The sequence below is a fragment of the Dermacentor variabilis genome, chromosome 9, assembly GCF_050947875.1.
Source record: "Dermacentor variabilis isolate Ectoservices chromosome 9, ASM5094787v1, whole genome shotgun sequence".
Lineage (NCBI taxonomy): Eukaryota > Metazoa > Arthropoda > Arachnida > Ixodida > Ixodidae > Dermacentor > Dermacentor variabilis.
This window is the reverse complement of record NC_134576.1, coordinates 138,627,140-138,648,820: the sequence shown is the minus strand read 5'-3', so window position 1 is coordinate 138,648,820 and position 21,681 is coordinate 138,627,140. Positions and strand designations below refer to the sequence as shown.

Sequence of the window (21,681 nt, the reverse complement as noted above, 5' to 3'; positions counted from 1 at the left end):
ACTTTCACTCGCAAAACGACACACAAAATTAAAGACTTACAGAAGCCCACTGTCTGTGATGCTGAAGCAGCCTGAAAGATTCAGATGTCTCAATCCTCCGACACCGCTAGAGACTTCCTGTGTCAGGTCTCGATTTGCTGATGCGTTGAGCGACACTACCCCAGACTCGGAGAGGTCCGGCTCCGACAAGAGGTTAACGATGCCACTGCAATGGCTCCGGAATGGACAAGCATCACAAAAGCGACTCCTGCCATGAACGACGACAGGGGTGCACCGATTCCCATCTGCTGCAGGGTCGTCCCATGCATCCAGGGAATTCCAGGACAGATTTGAGGAAAGTGAACTGGTGCTGTACTGGTCACAACTCGCAGAACACCCGTCCACCAACGCTCTCCGCCGCTGGAGCAGACACCGTGCCAGCCGGGAGAGGCCAACGTCTGTCAGCCAAGAGCAACCAGACAGGTCAATGTGTTCAAGCTGGGAGCAGGCACCATGCTCTTCGAGCCTGCAACAAGGACATGCAAAGACACCTCAACATTTTCTCTCACCAAACATGTAGTGCACTGTGTGTTAGAACTTAATTACAACAAAGTTTCATGTGACATGAAAATACCTTCATTATATCCAACATTCACTATACGCAAACATTCCTTACATGCTGATATTAGCCATAAGCACCATTCATTATATCTGTGTTCAACTGTATAACATAAGCAACGTTTGCACTCGATCCTCACTTCTGGGGATGTTGCTTTCAGTTCGCACCAACTGACTAAATGAGTAGAAATGGACATTATGAAAGAGTCTTGCTACATTTCAACTGTACAGTACTTAGTGATTCAAATGTGATAATCAGCCTACATGGCAGGCCGGCACTTCTTCAGCACCAGTGAGTGTTGGGCACGGAGTAAGACATATAGGAGGTGAAACTCCCGTCAGCGCGAGCGAGCGCGGGCGACCAGATAAAGTCACAATTGTTTTTTGCGCCGACGGGGCCATATACAGTGGCGGCGCCATGCGGCGCGTCGTAGAAGCCGCAGCAAAAAAAAAAAAAAAAAAATGCAGCGCCCGGGCAGGCGGCTCCGGCCACTCCGGCGCGCTCTCAACGGCGGTAATTTCTTTCCAGGCCGCCAGGCGCCGCCAGCACGATAACGGCTCCGCGGGCTTGTGACCTTTTCTGGTCGCCACAAACAGCGGAGTTTCCCCTCCTAAATATTTCTTGCTCCGTGGTGTTGGGTAATCGCTGGAGGGCCAAATGCAGTCACAACGCATCACGAAGGAGCTAGCTTTCATCGTACACTACTACAAAGCATCAGTTTGGCGTCCCCAACGTCCACCAGTGGCATAAGAAGTGCTGGCCACCATGTAAACCGATTATCGCATTTGAATCACTCAGCACTGCACACTCCCCACCAACAGTTACATCGCCTAGCTATTAAACCTAAGCACTATGAGGTCAACAGATGCTTGAGGCTACAGCAAGGCATTGTGATATAGCTGTTATCTCTAGTGAAAGTATTGGTTGAAATGGTGAAGTGACAATGCAACCCTAGGTGGAAGTGTGCTTAAAGGAGGTGCAGGAGTAGTACTGGCATTTAAACATATTGTTACGTAGGAAGACGCAGACGAAAAGCTATGTAAGAGTATATTTACAAGAAAAAACGCTGCGCTTGGCCAAGAGGCAACAGCCCGCACTAGCTTCTAATCGTCGTCGTCTTCTTCTTACTGCTCGGCTCTTCGTCATTGGAATTACTATCCCGTAGCACTATCCCCCGCGGCAAAAGCGCCGTCCCGGAGCGACTAAAGGCCGGAGTCTGAAGCAGTGTAGTAGGTCTTGAGCCTACTGACGTGCACGACATCACTAGATGCCAGAGTAGATGACGAGGTTGAGCTCACAGGAGCAATTTCGTACGTCACAGGCGTCACCTGGCGCAGCACGCGGTAGGGCCCTGTGTATCGCGAAAGGAGCTTTTCTGAAAGTCCGACGTGACGAGAGGGCGACCACAGGAGCACGAGTGCACCAGGCGTAAACTGTACGTCACGGTGGCAGGCGTTGTACTGACGCTGCTGCGTGGTTTGCGAGTCCGTCAGTCAAGCACGGGCAAGCTGGCGTGCATGGTCGGTGAGGGCGATGGCGTCGCGCGCATACTCGGTTGTTGAGATCGCAGCAGGAGGAAGTACCGTGTCAAGGGGCAAGGTCGGTTCGCGGCCGTAGAGTAGATAAAATGGAGAAAATCCGGCGGTGTCGTGCCGGAAAGAATTATAAGCAAATGTGACGTAAGGAAGGGCAACGCCCCAGTCGTGGCGGTCCTTCGAAACTTACTTGGACAGCATGTCAGTAAGAGTACGGTTTAACCGCTCTGTCAGGCAATTGCTTTGAGGATGGTATGAGGTAGTCAGCTTGTGTTGAATAGAGCAGGAACGCACAATGTCGGCGATAACTTTCGAGAGGAAGTTACGACCACGGTCAGTAAGCAGCTGTCGCGGGGCGCCATGCACTAAGATAATGTCACGCAAGAGAAAGTCCGCAACGTCAGTGGCGCAACTGGTAGGGAGAGCCCGCGTGATAGCATATCGGGTGGCGTAATCAGTTGCGACGGCTACCCATTTGTTCCCAGAGGATGACGTGGGAAAGGGCCCGAGGAGGTCTAATCCAACACGAAAGAACGGTTCCACAGGGACGGTGATCGGCTGGAGATGACCAGAAGGTAGCACCTGAGGTGTATTCCGACGCTGGCAGGGATCACAGGCAGCAACATAGCGTCGGATGAAGCGAGCGAGACCAGGCCAATAGAAGCGGCGGCAGACGCGGTCGTACGTGCGGGTTACCCCAAGATGTCCTGCAGTGGGTGCGTCATGCATCTCAAAGAGCACAGTCTGTCGTAGATGTTTTGGCACGACAAGAAGAAGATCAGGGCCATCAGGGAGGAGGTTCCTTCGGTACAGGATGCCGCCTTGGAGGACATATTGGCGAACGGATGCGTCAGTAGGTGTAGAGCGCAGACGCTCGATGAGTACTCACAGCGATAGGTCTCGGTACTGCTCATCGGCGATGTTAGCAAAGGCAGACACAGAGAAAATGCCGTCGGCGGTACTACTGTCGGCGTCGTCAGGCTCGCCTACCGGGTAGCGAGACAGGCAGTCAGCGTCCTTGTGTAGTCGGCCAGATTTGTAGGTGACAGAGAACGAATATTCTTGGAGGCGTAAGGCCCAGCGACCAAGTCTTCCTGTAGGGTCTTTCAATGAGTATAACCAGCAAAGCGCGTGATGGTCTGTGACAACGGAAAAGGGTCGGCCATATAAGTATGGGCGGAACTTCGCAACCGCCCAAACTAGGGCCAGACACTCACGCTCAGTGATGGAATAGTTGCGTTCCGCGGGCGAGAGGAGCCTGCTGGCGTAAGTGATAACACGGTCGTGGCCACGCTGGCGTTTTGCCAGTACTGCGCCAATTCCGTGACCGCTGGCATCAGTACGGACTTCGGTAGGCGCAGAAGGATCGAAATGGGCCAGAACGGGAGGCATTGTGAGAAGGTCGATTCGAAGCGAGAATGCAGAGGCCTTGTTATCGCCCCACTGGAAAGGGACGTCTTTTTTCAAAAGCTCGGTTAGTGGTCGTGCTATGGCCGCGAAATTTTTCACGAAACGGCGGAAGTACGAGCAAAGGCCGATGAAGCTGCGCACGTCCTTGACACACTTTGGAACAGGGAAGTGCGTAGCAGCATGAATCTTGCCTGGGACTGGTTGCACTCCGTTCGCGTCAACGAGATGTCCAAGGACGGTAATCTGGCGACGGCCGAATTGGCACTTCAATGCGTTGAGTTGCAGACCAGCTCGCCGAAAAACGTTCAGGACTGCTGAGAGGCGCTTGAGGTGCGTAGCGAATGTTGGGAAGAATACTATAACGTCGTCCAAGTAGCACAGGCACATGGACCATTTGAAACCGTGAAGAAGGGAGTCCATCATGCGTTCAAAAGTGGCAGGAGCGTTACATAGACCGAACGGCATCACTTTGAATTGATCAAGACCATCGGGTGTTACAAAGGCAGTCTTCTCGCAGTCGAGATCGTCCATGGCAATCTGCCAATAGCCGGAGCGAAGGTCAATAGAGGAGAAATAGCGAGCACCTTGGAGGCAGTCAAGGGCGTCATCAATCCAAGGTAGAGGATACACGTCCTTTATGGTAACCCTGTTAAGGTGCCGAGAGTCCACGCAAAAGCGCCATGAGCCATCCTTCTTTTTTACCAGCACAACAAGTGACGCCCATGGACTACATGACGGTTCAATAATGTTCTCGGCAAGCATTTTGCGAACTTCGGTGTGAATAACTTGACGCTCAGCCGGTGATACTCGATACGGGCGGCGATGAATAGGAGGGGCATCACCAGTATTAATGCGATGTTTGACAGCTGTTGTTTGGGCCAAAGGACGATCGTTAAAGTAAAAAATATCTTGGTAGGAAATCAGAACGCAGTAGAGCACACGAGCGTGCTCGGAAGGCATGTCGGGTGCAATCATTTTCTGTAAGTTGGCGATGGTACAAGTTGCCGACTGCGACGGTAGAGGAGGATAGGCTAAATTGTCGTCTACTGAAATCGATGCAACAGAGTGATCCTCGAATGAGCAAAGTTGGGCCAAAGACATCCCGCGTGGCAGCACTTGTTGTCGTCAAACCAAAATTGACCACTGGCAGGCAGACGCAATTCACCGTGATAGATAAAACTGTGTGAGGTACTGTGATCCCGTGTGTAAGGAGGACTTCTTGCATAGGAGCCACGATGTAGTGACCGTCGGGGACTGGTGGGGATGACACGAAGTCAACGTAAGTCAGTGCCGAAGGTGGCAAGCGAACGAAGCCGACGGAACTGAGGCGAGTAGGGTGTTGTTCAGCGGGATCCAGAACAGGCAGGTCGAGGCGGAGAGTACTGGCGGAGCAATCGATGAGAGCAGAATGTGCGGAGAGGGCGTCTAAGCCAAGGATGATGTCGTGGGGACAGTGAGCGATGACTGTGAATAGCACGATTGTTGAGCGATCGGCAAAGGAGACGCGGGCGGTACACATACCAATTACGGGGGCTGTTCCGCCATCGGCGACACGGACAACAGGCGTCGTGGCAGGCGTGATAATTTTCTTGAGCCGGTTACGAAGGTCAGAGCTCATTACGGACAAATGCGCCCCAGTGTCTATGAGTGCAGACACAGAAACACCGTCGACTTGCACGTCAAGAAGGTTCAGATGAGTGGGCAACGTCAGTAGAGGATTTGGTGGCGTAGGGAGCAATGCAGCGTCACCTCGAGGCGCTGCATCATCTAGTTTTCCGGCTGGGAGCGGCGTCCGAAGGGAGTCGGCGAATAGAAGCGACGGGGCTGGGAAGAGCGAGATTTTCGTCGTTGGGGCAAAGGCGAACGAGAATAGGAGCGGTTCGGTGCAGGAGAATCAGCAGCGGCGTTATCGGAGTGTGCGGCATAGGGACGAGAAGGGCCACCTGGGGGGCGAGAGCAGGCAGTATAAGTAGGCTGGGTCAGGGAACTTCAGCGACTGCGACAGTGCCGAGAAATGTGCCCGATTCGATGGCAGTGGAAACAAATGGGCTTGTCGTCAGCAGCGCGCCATTCAGATCGGTTGCGGAAATGTGGTGGGTAAGAAGATGCGGGACGGGGCGGAATCGAAGAAGCCGGGCGGGTATCAGGACGATGGGCCAAGCAGATGGTGTGAAGACCCATGTTTTTGAACTCTTGGCGGACAACTGCCTGGATCAGTGAGACCGTGACTGCAGATGTGTTGGTGGGACTGGAGTCGAAGGCAGCCGGATAGGCGGCCTCGATCTCACGCCGGACGATTCTGGTAACATCGGCAGTGCTGTTGGGACGAGGAGTGTCGGCACAGGAAGATGTCGCTGGGGTGTTGGGCAGACGGGCAAAATGCTGGTCAATACGTCTGCTTTTAGCGAGTTCCAGGCGGCGGCACTCTTTTATAACAGCATCCACTGTCGCTGCGTTGTTGCAAACGAGCAAGTTGAAGGAGTCATCGGCAATGCCTTTGAGGATGTGGGCAACCTTGTCGGACTCAGTCATGTGGGTGTCAACTTTGCGGCACAGAGCCAAGACGTCCTGAATGTATGTGACATAGGGCTCTGTTGACGTCTGCACACGGCCGGAAAGCGCCTTCTGCGCGGCAAGTTGGTGACCGTAGGGGTTGCCGAACAAGTCTCGAAGCTGTGTCTTAAGTGAATCCCAACTGGTGAGCTCATCTTCGTGTGTGCGATACCAAACTCTAGGTGTGCCACCGAGGTAAAAGACTACGTTGGCGAGCATAATAGTAGGGTCCCACCGGTTATTGCAGCTGACGTGTTCATACAGGCTGATCCAGTCATCGACGTCTTCCCCATCTTTGCCCGAGAATACGCCAGGATCACGGGGAGCGGGGAGAGTGATGTAGGTCGTTGAGGTGGCAGCAGGTGTCGGAGCCGGCGGAGTCGGGTTGTCGTCACCGGGAGCCATAAAGGAAGGCTCGACGTATCATCCACTGCGAAGCTCCGTGACGAGGTACAGGGAACGTCTACCTCCACCAGATATGTTACGTAGGAAGACGCAGACGAAAAGCTATGTACAAGTATATTTACAAGAAAATACGCTGTGCTTGGCCAAGAGGCAACAGCCCGCGCTAGCTTCTAATCGTCGTAGTCTTCTTCTCACTGCTCGGCTCTTCGTCATTGGAATTACTATCCTGTAGCAATATCTAAAAACATTATCGCAAAAAGTAATTTTCTTTCAAGGAAAAGCTCTAGTGGTTGTGAAAAAAATAAACCTGCAATATCTTGAAATGATACAACCTAGCCTGCCAGGCAGCTGGCATGCACAGTTGTTCCAAAGGCAAGAATGTTAAAAGCCTACTTTACTCCATCAAGTCTGACAGCACCGAGAAAAAATTGACAAATTCCTAAATATGCTTGAATATGAATTGCTTATAGTACAACGTTTTTTTATTCAAAATGTACAATGAAATTATTTACAAATCAAAATGTACAATGGAGTTATTCATTAATGTCGTACACCGAAATAATGCAAAACACACCCACCCTTTGAAAGACGTGTCCCCAATGTCGGTGTAAGAAATGTCCAGGTGGCAAACCTTGGGACAAAGCTTCAGAATGGATCTTAACTGCAAGCAAACACAATTTGCATCATTTATTAACATGTAAAAGCAGCTGGTTTCAAGAGTATGGCTCAAAAACACAAGCATTCCCTTTTTTACTAGACAGCGACAAGGAATGAAAATGAAAAATTATAAGAGTGACTTTTAGACATAAAAAGACTGAAAGGTTCATTAAAGATAAAATGTGTGATTTTTTTATGCAGCCCCCCTTGCGGACTCCCATGTGGTCAGTAATGTATAAAACAGATGTTCAATGGTCTACAACAGTACTAACCCTATTTGTGCCAAGGGAAGGAATACATACCGCAATATTTACTCACATAGTTCTCACACTTTTAATGCACTAGCATTCTTAGGACACTTCACACACTTTCCGAGGGCTATCTGTCTATCTATGTATGTACATTCGTCTCGAACCATTTTCTCGCCTACCTCAGTCACTTGGTAGTCCACAGTCACATGGACAGTGCATCGGGCTGCAATGCTGATATAACAGGGTTTGAAACTAACCATCGGATCAATTTGGGTCACTGAGTATGTGGTATTGTGTACATATGTGCCGCTCTTCAACAGGCTGACTTTAGAGCGCAGTATGCGCCTTTCAGTCTGTGCTGGCCTTTAACGAACCTCTTTGATTTCAACTTGGGTCACGGAGTATGTACCAGTAGGTGCGCACCGCTCTACAATGACAAAAAAGATTTCTTAAATTTTTTTGATGCTCAGCAGAATCAAACCCGATTCACAAGGGTTCCTTGAGTACAGCTACCTGAAGCTTTCGCAGGCTGTACCCCAAATGCACTGGGAATGAGCCACTTTTCAATGAACCTACCACCAGCACCACTAGATAGCGCAGCGTCTCCAGAAGGAAGCACAAGAGAGGAGCCCGGTTGCCAAATAACGCGTTTCTCAGTGTTTGCATGCTCCGGTGTGCCATGAATTCGGACAATACGACAATAATTTACTACAATAATCCATGGCTGATTTCAGTGCAGAATTACATGAAACGCTGAAATGGAAAAAAATTTAAGGCATAGACAGAGCTGCCAGATCAGTATATTATTAGGTTGACAGTGGCCGGTCACAGAGATGACTCACAATGCACAATAGTGAAAAGAGTGCCTGCTGCCCCTGTTGTGCCACAGGTGTTATGTGTGTATTTCTGTATTTAAGTGTGTTATTTCTTGAGAAATCTCTTCATGTCACATGGTTCGCTGAGTGTATAAGTAGCCTTTTGTGTCATGAAATAAACCATCAGTTGGAAGTCAGCGCTCTCTCTGTTCTCCGTTCCCTTTCATTACTCCTTCCACCTTCCTTTTTGCTCTTTCTGAGCTGTGCTACAAGCCTAAAAAAGTCTATGTCGATGTCAACAGAGAACTACAATGCTATTGCGTTCTACTCTTAAAGGTGAAGTTTAAGCGTATTCCAAGTTTCTTATGTGCAGATGAATGCAATAATAAATAAATCATTCTCCAAGCGGTGCATTTTGTGTTCGTCGGCGGTTGTTTTTCAAGCACCATGTGCTACGGCTTTGCTTCGTAGCTGGTTAGGCCTAGTGGAACCATCGGCACTTGCTCAGCACTGAGCCGGCAGCAGTAGGCAGCAGTGGTCCGGTTGGGTGGTCAACACAAAATCTCACCGCCAGCGGGACGCTGCATGGCATGCTGTTGTGGGAAGCTTGCTGCTAGTGTCCTTGTTGCTTAAGAATAGGTGCATTTTCGCAAATTCCACAAGCGGCCGAAAATAGTTGTGGGCAGCATACTGCTGCACGCATTGGATGCATGCAGTGCATTGCACTGCCGCATGCCCGAGTAGCTGCATCAAAGTAAGTTGTATTTACACCATGTAGAGAAAATTTCCCAAGAAACTTGTCTGTTGTACCCGATAGTCCTTTATAGCCAGTTCCGTTAACAGCAAGCAGATTTGGTTGCATTGATAATATAGGCAGACCAAACTCAGAGAGCAAAAATAGTCTGTAATATACAGAAGTACCGTATTTATTCATGTTATGATCACTTTCTGTCAAAAAAATTTATGTAAATTCAGGGGTGCTATTATTAGGTGGGTTAAATTTTCTGCAAGAAGAAAAAAAGTTTTTTAATCCCTCGTTTGCTGCGGGATGACAACAGGTTAACAAACAGGCGGCTGCCGCTGTAACAGTGCGGGACACCAAAACAAAAATGGCAGCCGGAGGAGCAAGCCGAACGCAATCTTTTTCTTCTCACGAGTACATTATGTGCATTGAAACAGTTTCTTCCGCATCAATAATGAATAATATCGTTAATATTGGCAAGTTTGCAGCAATAACATAGGCATGTCCACTTTGAGAGGACAGAAAGAGAGATGGGTGCACTTCGCTGCCAGTGACATAGAAACACATGGCAGGCATGCAGCGAAAACTGTGGCATTTATCTTCACTACTACCCTAATACGGCACACCTCTGCTAAGGGTGGGCGAATATTTTAGCTGCGTTACAAGCATCGGCACATGAATAGGGCACACTTCTAATGTATCAATGTAAACGTGGCTACTATCGTTACCCCTCGCGATTTGTTGCGTGCCCGCGAGTGCAGACGAGAGGAATTGAAAGGCGCCTTTTTTGTTGTTGCTGTTGACCACATGTATTATAAAGCCTACACATAATAAAGCCAAGTCAAGTTTGGTGTAGATATTTTGTTTTCATAGAAGTGCGGAAAGTGATGAAAGGAATGAAATGGGGCATCTGCTTAAGAATCTGTTGGGTGCGTGCAGACCACTTGGTATGTTTCGAAGAGTTGTTTGCGTAGCATTCGACAGATCGTAAGTGCGATCATCATTAGCTAGACCTGGCACACGACATATCACTGCAACAAGTTCAGGGTGCGATCATTACGTGGGAAAGGAAAAAACTCTGATTTTGACGACAAAGTTCAGGGGTGAGATCATTACGCGAGTGTGATTATTATGCAAATAAATACATTATGTTGTATGTGGATCTGTTATCAATGGCATGGACAGTATATTACCATGTGCACACTGCTCGCTCACACATGTTCTCTCTGACAAATCTCTTTTGTTAGTTATCCACCACATGAGCAAACTTGCTGCACACATAAAGAAACATGCCTTTTCACTGTAGCACACGGTGTTCCAATTATTGCAATGCCAGGCTCTAGTACTCTGTGAAGTGTGTGCAATGTGAGGCATCTCATTGCCTCTACAAACGTGTGCATTGCTACAGGACCTGCTGCTGCTATTCTGCAAGTTCAATGGAACTGCTATGGTGCAGTGTTAGAGAGCTGGCTTCGAGCTGGCTGTAAGTTCGAAGCCCGTCAGAAACAGGGATCTTTTTTCTTCCTCTCTCCTAAAATAAAGGTTTCCTGACAGGCTCATCTTTGATGACAAACTGACCAATCGGAGTGCCTGTGAGCAGTCCACACAATCGCTGTCAAAATTAAAATTGTTGCGAAGTTGTTCTTAGTGAGCAAGCGTTTCACAGGAAGGACAGCAGTGCTCTATGAATAGGGGACGTACTAGTAGTGTAAAATCCGACCAGCGAGAACAAATGCCAACGATACCACCGGTTTTCACTAGATTTGGTGCAGCATGTGCACTGGGTCTCATTTGGCTGTGGTGGGTGACAAGACTACTCCTCCCCGCTTGGAGACATGGAGTTTGCCTCTATGCCTGGCCTCATTTGGCTGTGCTACGTAGTGAAGGGGGCCATCAATGATGCTCTGCAAAACGGATGCTGATGCCAGAATTGCCTATCCTGAGAAAAGCATGGGCAATGTGGACGTCGCTGAATGACGCCGCTGCGGAGTCAATGGATTGGAGGCTTGTTATGCATCTGAAGACTTCTGAGCAGCTGCCCGTGTTGTGTTGCTATACCATAAAGCTGAAAGATTGTTGCAATGGTCAAGCTATATGAAGACGTCACACTGCTCTATATTAGCTTGATAACTCAATAAACTGAATAATTCAATCTTCGCATAATTCTAACACAACAAGCAGTCTTTAAGAGAGAATTACCTTGAGTTAATGCACACAGGTTGTTTTATTTTAACATTAACATCATTTCTAAAAATTGCCTGTTCCATTAGCACAAGTTTACTTAATTAGCTGGAATACTCAAAAAGATATACATTACTTACACTGGCAATCAGCTTGCCTAACTGACTAATTAATAAATATTCAGTAATTAAATTTTCAACTAATTAAGTACACATCTTCTGTACAGGAATTGAAGCCAGTGAATTCACAAGGCACATCTACTTGGAATGAATTTCAGGACCAGCACCAGTTTTGAAATAAGCACAGTCAAACTTGCTGTAAAAATACACTGTTGGTACTTACTTTCTTAACAAAGCACCTTTTTAAGCACTCAAGCTCAAAAGTTACTGGTACACCTATGCATATTGCTGCAATCTTTGGGAATGCATATGTCAAAACTGGTGTCATCCTCAAACTTCTTTCAAAGTAGATACAGCTTTAAAAGTTACCGGCTAGAATTTGTATACTGCAACATGTGGCGTGAAGCAATTAATTTAAACGTTAATTAGCAAGGAACACATAGTTAGTCAAATATTCACTTTCATTTTATGTGGAAATAATGTCTGCCTCTGAGAGTAATCTAGATCAGGAAGTAGAATTCTGCTACATGTCCTGAATAATATTTAAAAATTATGTTATTGATAAAATAAAACGCTCCGCGTATGGGTTATGCAAGAGCCACCTACCAAGCGGCTGTTGAGGGCATGAGAAGTGGCAAGTACAACTTTTCGGACTCCCCTGCCAACGATGGGCAGCAGGTGCTTGACCAGGCAGTTCAGCACATTTGCCTCCCGCCTCAAGGTGTCTGCAGATGAACTTGAAGGCGAATCCTCATCTGAGGAGCTCCCGCCAGATTCATCAAAATCTGCGTCTTCATCAGCATGCTCTTTGCTGTGCTTGTTTTCGTAATAAGGGTCTGGCCACAGTGGTACGTGGTCCCACAACCCTGGAAGGAAACATTAGGTACCCCTTTCAAATATCAGCAAAAGCTCGCACAACACAAGCCAGTCAAGTGCCATCAGCCACAACACTGCCACTGAGTGTTAGGCAACATTCATGCTGGCGAGTCCCAGAAATCCCGCAACCACGCTGGTTGCGAAGTGACAGTCGTAGATGGTCAGTTTGGTCAAGAAGTGACTGTACTGGCTCAATTACTCACTGCTTGATTTTTCTGCTGCGCAGCTGGAATGTCAATGCCGTTGAACCAATCAGCGTCACAGAAGCCGGACATCGGAATTCGCTGACAGTTATTTTATGTGGCGATGGTTGTGCGAGCAGACTTGAACAGCACCGATCGAGAGACATTTCAGTATGGCAACGGGCAGGTCACACTTGGCCACATGAACATCTTTTGCCTCAAGGCACTCGTTGGCCACAAGTTGCGGTTGGTCAAGCAACATTTTTCAAATGGCGCTATGAATGCCACCTTAGGATGCATTCATGTGAGCAATTGACAAAAGTCACACAACCAACTGCAATCTGTGACCACGGAGCGACTTGAGGTGAGCGATGTTCCCATGGCCAAGTGCAACCTGCCGGTCACCACACCAAAATCTCTAGAAATTGTTGCTGTTCGAGTCTGCTCCTTCATTCCTTATATCCCTGTTCATTACATTGAAGTCCAACTGTATTGGTGAAAGCAGAAACTGATGAACACAGTTAGTCTTATGTGATTGTTTTTCTATTATTGACAATGGATCACCGAACACTAAGGACATGGGTGTCCCTACTTTCTGTCACTGTTGGAACACAATAGCAGCTGCGTCTGTAAATCAAACCTATGGCCTTGCACTCAACTGCAGAATACCATAACCTTTTAGCCACTATGACAGGTAGGAGCACTGTCAAGCAGTGACAGTGGCAGAGCAGCGGGTGCTCTGAAGAGTCTAATCATGATGTGCTCATAAAAACTTGAATGAGTAGTTACACATGATTATACACAGCGGCAAGTGAGCTCAAAAACAGAATGAGGCAGTTCAAATTCAAAGTCAATAGTACAGTAGACTTGCATTAATCCAATTTTACAATTAAAATGAACCTGACCAAAGATGTTGGCACGCACCCATACACATAAAAGGGACCAAACTCATTATTTTTATCTTAAAGTTTGCCTTCACTGGATAATTCAAACTTCACCTGTCAGCACATACATACCTGACCCCTATGGCACCTTTCTTTTTCCTCAAGAAAATCGGGCCGAAAATCGCCTGCGCGATGCAATCGTATACACAACTGAAACCATGTACGTAGTGTTCGTATGCTTTACTGCATAACACACCTTTAAATAACCATGCAGGAAAATTGAGCTTAAAATATCATAGTGATGTTTCACTTCGTGAGCGTGGGTTACGCGCAACCATATGGGTGCTATTCCCTTTTTGTGCACTGCGTGTAGAATGCTTTAAAAATGCTTTGACTGTGTGTAACTGCGGCAGTTTTTTCAGGGCTTATTTCTTATTTTCTCTGTTTTATCTCCATTTCTCGATTTTTATAAAGTGTAAAGTGCCATAAGGAAAGATGGTACAGTAAAACCTCGTTAAACCGTACCCACCTGAACGGTAGTTTCGTTTTAAAAGTAGTAAAGTCAAATCCCCGACTCAGTGGCCATTGAACATTGTGTGTTTTGTATCCGCATAAACCGTACCAGCTTATTGCATACGTATCAGTTAACACATAGTGTTTCCACTTTTCGTCGCCCAAACACGGCGGTGCTTCGTCTCCATCGGGCGGCCCGGCAGAACAACAAGCCTCAGACATCTGAACAACAGCCTCCAAGTGCCCTGTGCATTTGTGCGTGAAGTCACATCAACATCATTTCGACGCCGTCCCAGAGAGCGCTGTGGCATTGCGTAAGCGAGGACTCGCATCATGCCGAAGCTCGGATAAAAAAAGACACCGGGTGCTCAGCATAAAAGAAAAATTAGACATTGTTCATGCTGTCGAACGTGACACGAAAAAGTCAGCACTGGCACACAACATGGGTCTACTGTTGACTACAGTGTGTGGCATTTGTAATCTGAAGAAGTTGCTCGGCAGCACTGCTGCGACCGCAAAGAAATGTCAGCTGCGAGGTTCGACTTTTCGCCATCGTTGCCTCTGTTTTGCCGAAGTGTCACCTAGCGACAGTGATAAGGATGACACGGAAAGCAACAGCACGGGCGATTCAGGCCTGACAGCGGCAGAAGCTGCGCGTTATGTCAGCCTCACGAATGCAATCGTCGTGACGAGAACAGCACCCTGCAATGAAAAGGTGCCCCGCAACTTCTGCAACGCTACTGCACCCGCGCACAGAGAATATGCAACACTAACGAGGAATCTGCGATGCGAGTGTTTGCCGAGAAGAGGGGCTGCCTGAAAAGCTGCCTCGCAGCTTCAGTAAGTTTAAGGCCGCTGTCGTCGCTGCTAGGCCGCTGCGGCATCAAACGAAAATAACACTTTTGTCGCGTGAAGTAAATAAATACTGCATGTTTTTTTCCCTTTCATCACACTCTCTCTTTCGTTTTTGACAAGTAAGTGTGCGATCTCATGCTATTTCGGTTAAGCAGTACTACTGTTTGGTACATACTTTTTCCGAGCCCTGGCCAACTACAGTTTAACGAGGTTTCACTGTAAGGCACGGTACGGAAATGCACAACCTTTATGATTTCAAGCAGTTTGGTAATACCCTATTCACACAATTCATTTTTCCCTTCTCCTTCTTCCTCTTCTGGAGTCTCCTCGGCACGCCAAGCCCATGCCTTTTGCCGGGCTTGTTCAGCTTGCGCCTGACAGATGGTGATGACTTCGGGGTCGGTCGACTCACGCTCGGCCTGCCGCTGCTTGCTTTGCTGCTCTGTCCTTCATGCTCTACTTTGTTTTAGGTGGCATTGCTCTGCTGCGCACCCAACGTGTTCCCTTGTACTATCCCCAGCACGCGATTCTCTTCTCCACCTACAGGCGCCTTCCTCCTCCCGCGCTCACTTCCCTCGCGGCGGACACTAATAATCTCACCGATTTCACAGATGGGGCATGTACGCTAGTGCGTAAAACCAGTCGTGATTGTGCAACATATATTAGACCCTTGCCCCTTTTCTTCCTAAAAAATTTTCTGCTTGTTAGGTTTCCACATTGTTTAGGAACCTTAATGTCATTTCTACTTTGGACACATAGAAAGCGGCCGCATGCTTGATTATGGGGTGTGTTAGAATCAGGCAGATAGTGGCAAATGAATTAGTGCCGTGTTTTGGTGTTTCTTTCTGCACCTTGTTTAATTCAACTGAACACATAATTTATTAAATTTGACAGTATTGTCAAGGTTGAATTAACAGAATTCGACTGAGCTGTTCTTAAATTCATCCTAGTGCAGAAAAATTCACAAATAAAAAATAAAAATAAAGATGTTTACAAACTGAAAGTGGCCACAAGCTGAAAAAAAAATGCCGCATTCTTAATGAGCACCTAAATGCCACTATATTGCTCTACTATTTGGTTACGATCACACGGAGGGCAAGTCCATTTATAAATGGCAAACACGAAGACATTAGCTGCAACTGCAGAGCAGTAATGCAATACTAATGGAGGCACTAGAAATAAATCCAGCGCGCACATGTTTATGCAAAGCCAGCTCATTCAACATGTTCACCAAACCACTAAATTGTATCCTCTGAATCACACATCCAGACCTGCCAACCTCACAATTAGAAAAACATTACTGGAAAAACGAAATTACTAAAATTAGGAGAGAAACACTAACATTGACTGATTATTTAATATGCAGACTGTTTATTAGATTTACAGACTGTTTTGTATGGAATCCGTGAATAGGTACTCTGCTCTATACAGTCGCAGCAACACTGATCTGGGCCACCACAGACAAGCAGAAATGTTCGTGAAGGTTATATTGAAATATTCACATAACAGCTGCCAAAGGTTTGTTTGCCCTTGTACATTCGTTCCATCAGTTGATGTCACTGCCGTGCAGGTAGATCCGTGAATGGACAGGTTCGAAAAATTGGTCCACAAGAAGTCACTCGGTGACTGCACTGAAATTGGTTTTTTGAAGTTGGTCTTGCCCTAAATGGCATTGCCCTAACAATATGTAAATAAAAAGCATAAAATATTTGTGTCAATATCACAATTTTAAAGGAGCACTAAAAATTCCGCACGTTACAATAAAATTGTAAAGGTTGGCAAATATGTGACTCTGTTGCATCAAAAAAAATTTTCAATAAAAATTAAAAAAAAACGTATGAAAATTTATCCAGAATTTGCTGCACAATATCTCTGTCTGTGATCTGCTGCCTGTGTAGTTTCGAGTGCATCAATGTATTCCTCTCTGCTTCTCGCCTACAACTTCCCACTATGAGTCTCACTCGGAAACCTGGTCATGTTATACTGTACCGCCCTCATCCCTTATCCCTCCAATGCTAAGCCGGGACTTCAACATTTACTCAAAACTTGAATGGTTCGCACCCCTAATGCACCATAGCTACAGTGGCATAGCACAATTTGTGGTGAGATTGGCCGATTAAGGTGTCAAAAGAGTATTAGCACAAAATTTGGCTTATTTTTTCATCTTTATTGTACAGATTTCGACTGAGTAATTACACTATGGAACATCAATTTCAGAAAAACAAAGTAGCCAAATAATTAATTATGTTACCTTTTGATGAGACCAGTTTAAAATCTACGCCAAGTACAGCGTGGCTTCTTACATGAGCCAGGAAACTATTCACATAACCAAAACCTGATGTGACATTCTCGTGGAACCAGACTTCACTGCGTGTGTGTGCATGCCCACACATGCATGCAGACACACGCTATGACTGTCGTATTCCAGTCAGCACATAAGGGAACAAGAGGGGAGAGCGAGTTCCCCTGTGTTTCCGAAAGAGGTGTACAATTCCTTGCTTCACGTTTGAAGGTGCATTGCATTTGTTCCAAGTTTTGCGCTAGTTGCATAAAAGGTGATGCAATTAATTATTTGTGGTACTTTCGAGAAATTTAGGCTGCATACCATAATTATAGAGTTGACAACTAGTTACTACAACAAGAAAGGGAAAAGCAGGACACAATAATTTTGTGCCATACTCCTTTAAAGAATGATGAAATAATACAGACATCTCACTGCCAACTTCTCAGCACTTTGAACCACAGTGCCTACATCTTTCTGTGGCATTTCCATGCAGTCAAGAAACTAATTCTTTGAGGTGTCATATGATTTCTTCATGTCTTGCAACACGACACTGCAATTAAGCCCACGATAAGGTTCAACAGCTCTGAAAGCTAAAAACCAGCTTTTAAAATATCCCATCATAAGTTATCAGCAGCAGCAGATTCCAAGTCATAACTTGTGGTGAATGATTATTATGCGCAGTATTGTGAAGAAGCAATACAACCAATAGTCTAGAGCCAATGGCCCAGCTTACCCAGAGCCCAGTGGACGGGCATCAGGTCCTTCCAGAGGGCTGGCTCTCGAGAGATGCTGTACCAGCTCTTGCACACGCCACCGCAGACCGAGCGGTCGCGGGCATTCAGGCGCGCGAAGATGTCGAGCAAAATCTCCTGAGGCATGTCAGCCCATGATGGGAGATCGTCAGTGTCGTCTTCATCACTGTCCGCTTCTGTGTACAATACACAAAAGGTGCTTTATAATCAGCCGGCTCTTCCCCTTTCATTGCACCATGTTAAAGGCCAACTACAACAAAACTTTGGGCTGTGTAAAAAGCCTAGTTTCAGACAGTGTACACATAGAGCAGCCTTCGTGCAAAATTTCAAATGTGAAATACGAGTGGATAAATCACAAAAGACTCACAAAAGCACACGTTTATCATACGAAAACTGAAGAAAATTCTGTCATTAGCACTTGCAGGAAAGTCACCGGGATTGGTTGCCGCCCGTGACTTCCTGCAGAATCTTAGAGGCGATGTAATGGTACCTACATCATAACTATTAGCCACCAGCTGCACACGTAGTCTGCTTAGGTGCTGTTTGGAAGGCTGCTAGTAATAAAATTAAAACATTACCAGCCCCGCAGCTCTGCCAATATTACTTCACTAACATACACTACTCATATGTAACCAACTTAGCTAAGGTGAAATTTCGTTGCAGTTGGCCTTTAAAGAGGCCCTAATACCTTTTTTTGGAACCTGATCAAGAGGGTGGAGTTAGTGGAATGCCATTCAAGGAATATATTTCTGAAGAAATTTCAGAGAGATACTACAAACAGAGATATAATGAGTATGATGTGATGTAAAGTTTAAACTCCCCTCGATTCCAGAATGTTGGCGGTAATTTTTTTATCTTCAGTAGTTACATTAGCATTTGCTCCATCCTAAAATGTTACTGCACTGTTTGGTTTGCATTTTCTGCCCTGCACATACAAACATATAATTTATCTAGAGTAGTTCATTCTTTCCATGTTGGAACTTACTGACCTTTAATGCGTAGCAGCAAACAAATGAAACGTGATAATAATGTAAGAGTGTTAGGTCTTCAGCACACTCCATACCGTGTATTACAGTACTGGGGAGGTCTTTTTCTACCCAGTACATTACAGTACAATTCTGTCTGCTGTATCAATAGAGGCAAGTTAACAAACTCACTCTGGTCGATGTTCTCAAGTTCTACATGACATTTCTCCTGTGAACACTGTTGCTGCCACTTGGTGTGCTCGCGAATCACTCGCTCCTTCAGCAACTTGAGCTCTTCATACCCAAAGTACTGTATCAGCATGGGCTGAAAGACCTGGTACACGAACCAAGAACAAGGTGTGTCATTCACTGTGCCATGTGAGCAGTCAGAGCAATACATGTCGCGCTTCTACGATTGCTGTTAGCCATGACTCGGCACAAGACTCCCAGATGAAAACAAGATATCACAGTAGGCACAAATATAAATAATTTTGACTGTAAAGATGTCACAGAAAAGTGCTGCATTTAGAGGATCTGGACAGAGATACAGCATATGTGATGATATGTTACGGGTGACAGCAATCATCAATTCATCACAGTAGTCTGCCTGAATGTATAAATAGTATGTCTGTGAAGTGCATTTGACACAGGTCTCAGTGTACAAGCAGCAGTCCCAGTCAATCAAGGCGGCTTTAGCTAACTGAAAGCATTGAAAGGAAGCATGCCGTACGGAAGATCGGCACTACACATTGTTCGGTCTCTTGAAGATGCTAACCGTTCTACATGAATGCGCAACACTTTACTACTACTACATTGGATTAATAAGGAAATATTAGCACTGCTTACCCTACACAATAATTCATAATATCAGAGCACGATATCAGGGGGCCCAACACAGAACTCATGTACGCACAAGTGGGCACCCACGTGAACAACAGATGCTTGAAGACATCAAATTAAAAGCAAAATTTTGTTCGTTTTGCTTATTTGTTTCATGTAGTTATTTTCCGTTGCTTACAATCAAGCCTCCACAAATCCAAATGCAAAGACTTATTGTGTCATCACTCACACTCTAGAAGAATGAGCAGTCAACACCCATGCCATAATTTCTTTTACTTTCTTTACCATTTACACTACTGTTTTTGTCACCGAGACTTCATTTTCATTAAAAGCTGCAAAGCTTTCTATGAAGGTATTCCCATAAGTTCTCGGCCCAACTCGGAGTGAAGTTGTGAAGGCAAATAAACTAATGTTACTTTTTGCTGTGGCCTTCTTCAATGTCCACACATTTAGCCCCATGATGCTTGAGCACTTGAATCACTGTAGAAAAAAAGGTTGAAAACTTAGTCCACAAAAAAACAACAATCACGGCTTCAATCACACTGTCAGAAATATAAAAGTGTAGACTGGAAAGTTAGCCACCGTAGGCATGGCGGCTTAGTGGCCTTGCCGCCCTAATTAAGCACAAGGTTGTATGTTCGACTACAGCTGCAGTGTCCACATCCTGATCAAGCTAGAGAGCAAAAAACTAGGCCAGACCTTAGCACCGCTAACTCTCGAAGTATTATCACATACTTCCAATGTGATTGACTGATTGATTGACTCATTCATTCATCTATTCATTCATTTCTCCTTAAGGGCCCGAAGGCTTTACATAAGTGGGGACATATCGACATGTAACATGTGATGAATGTGATGTGTTGACAGTGGTGTATGTGTGCGTCACAGCCAATTTCACACACTCTCATTTATTAAAGTGGCATTTATGTGCCTCGTATCTCTTACAAACTTGCAATTTTGTAAACACTGACTCGCTCGCACATGCTCAACATACCTCGAGTTTTCCTTTAGATACCTCCAAAGTGAGCAAAGTCCGCATGTAAAGCCGTAGGAAAATGTGTGACCGATGGTGGGATCGAACCTGTCTTCCAGTGCTGCAGCTTAAGGCTCTAACCGTTAGGCCACGATCGCACACATGGTTTTCTCATGTCAAAGTCTCTCTTCAAAATGTCTGACATGTGCATCACATGCCAATTTCTCAGATTCTTCCCTTGTGACAGGTAGTGCTTCGACATGCTGTGTTAGAACGCGTCAGCCCATATTCTTCATCAGAGGAACGTGACACGTCCAAAATAGGTGAACTCTGCCTATAATACTATCGCATTAAAAGATCATGTAGGTGCACATAAACAGGGGTGGAGAGGCTCTGCAACGCCTTTCCTTGCAATTGAGTGACACACTAGAATGAGTGCGATGCCTCTTAAGGAAATGTTTTAAAGGCACCTAGTATGAATGTAAATATAAAAAGTGCAATGTTTACAATACCCATTACCCCTCAACTCAATGAATTCTCTCAATGGGGCACCGCCGGTAGGAGTGCCCTGCCTATCAGTCATTTCTTTCTCTTCTTCTTTTTTCAATGCAGTATCTGACAAAAGCACCTCAGGGTGCTTAAATGGCATTAAATGGACACTAAAGAGAAATGCCAAATCTGTTGAGACTAATACATTATTTGTTCAAAACTCTGTTTTCATTAATTTTACAGTTGCAAGTTGATCATTAGAAGAGAAAAGAAAAGTCAAAGTTTCAATTTTTAAGTTTCATCTCTAAACTACAGTGCCAGTACATCACTGTGATGTGACAAATTTCAAACTTTATTTTTTTTTTCATATTTGGGCCATATTGGCTCAGTAAACATTTATGAAGCTTGCCAAGTTCAGACTTTGTCCCTTTTAGAATATTTACAATACAGAGCAGCACATCTTTACCAATAAAAATTTAACTAGGGAAGAGCCGATGCCATCAGAATCATGAATAAAGGGAAAATCAGACAAAGGAAACCCATACGGGTTCCTCGAAAGAAAAACCTCACAGTTGAAGAAAAATTCGTCCTGGTCCGGGACTCGAACCCGGGACCACCGCCTTTCCGGGGCAGCCGCTCTACCATCTGAGCTAACCAGGCGGCTAGCAGATGGCAGGGCGAAGTCGAATTTGTCGACAACACGAAGCAAAGGCAAGAGTTTGACGTAGTAGTTCTGCGGAAACCCGCAAGGTGGAGAGAAGTAATGAATGAAGGGAAAATCAGACATCCACCCGTTCGTAGC

At 45.9% G+C, this 21,681-nt stretch overlaps 1 protein-coding gene and 1 non-coding gene across 2 annotated transcripts in view; both read right to left on the bottom strand.

Moving 5' to 3' along the window:
• Positions 1–21,681, bottom strand: part of LOC142557681 (F-box/LRR-repeat protein 5-like) — a 40,254-nt gene that overhangs the window by 12,537 nt on the left and 6,036 nt on the right. The window contains exons 4-8 of the mRNA XM_075669696.1: positions 18,770–18,911; positions 17,594–17,788; positions 11,873–12,132; positions 7,080–7,162; positions 41–505 (exon numbers count right to left, since the gene is read on the bottom strand). Coding sequence (XP_075525811.1) covers positions 41–505; positions 7,080–7,162; positions 11,873–12,132; positions 17,594–17,788; positions 18,770–18,911 — 1,145 coding nt within the window. The remainder of the gene's footprint in view (positions 1–40; positions 506–7,079; positions 7,163–11,872; positions 12,133–17,593; positions 17,789–18,769; positions 18,912–21,681) is intronic.
• TRNAS-GGA (transfer RNA serine (anticodon GGA)) lies at positions 21,465–21,539 on the bottom strand. Its single transcript has one exon. It is a non-coding gene; the product is annotated as a tRNA-Ser (tRNA).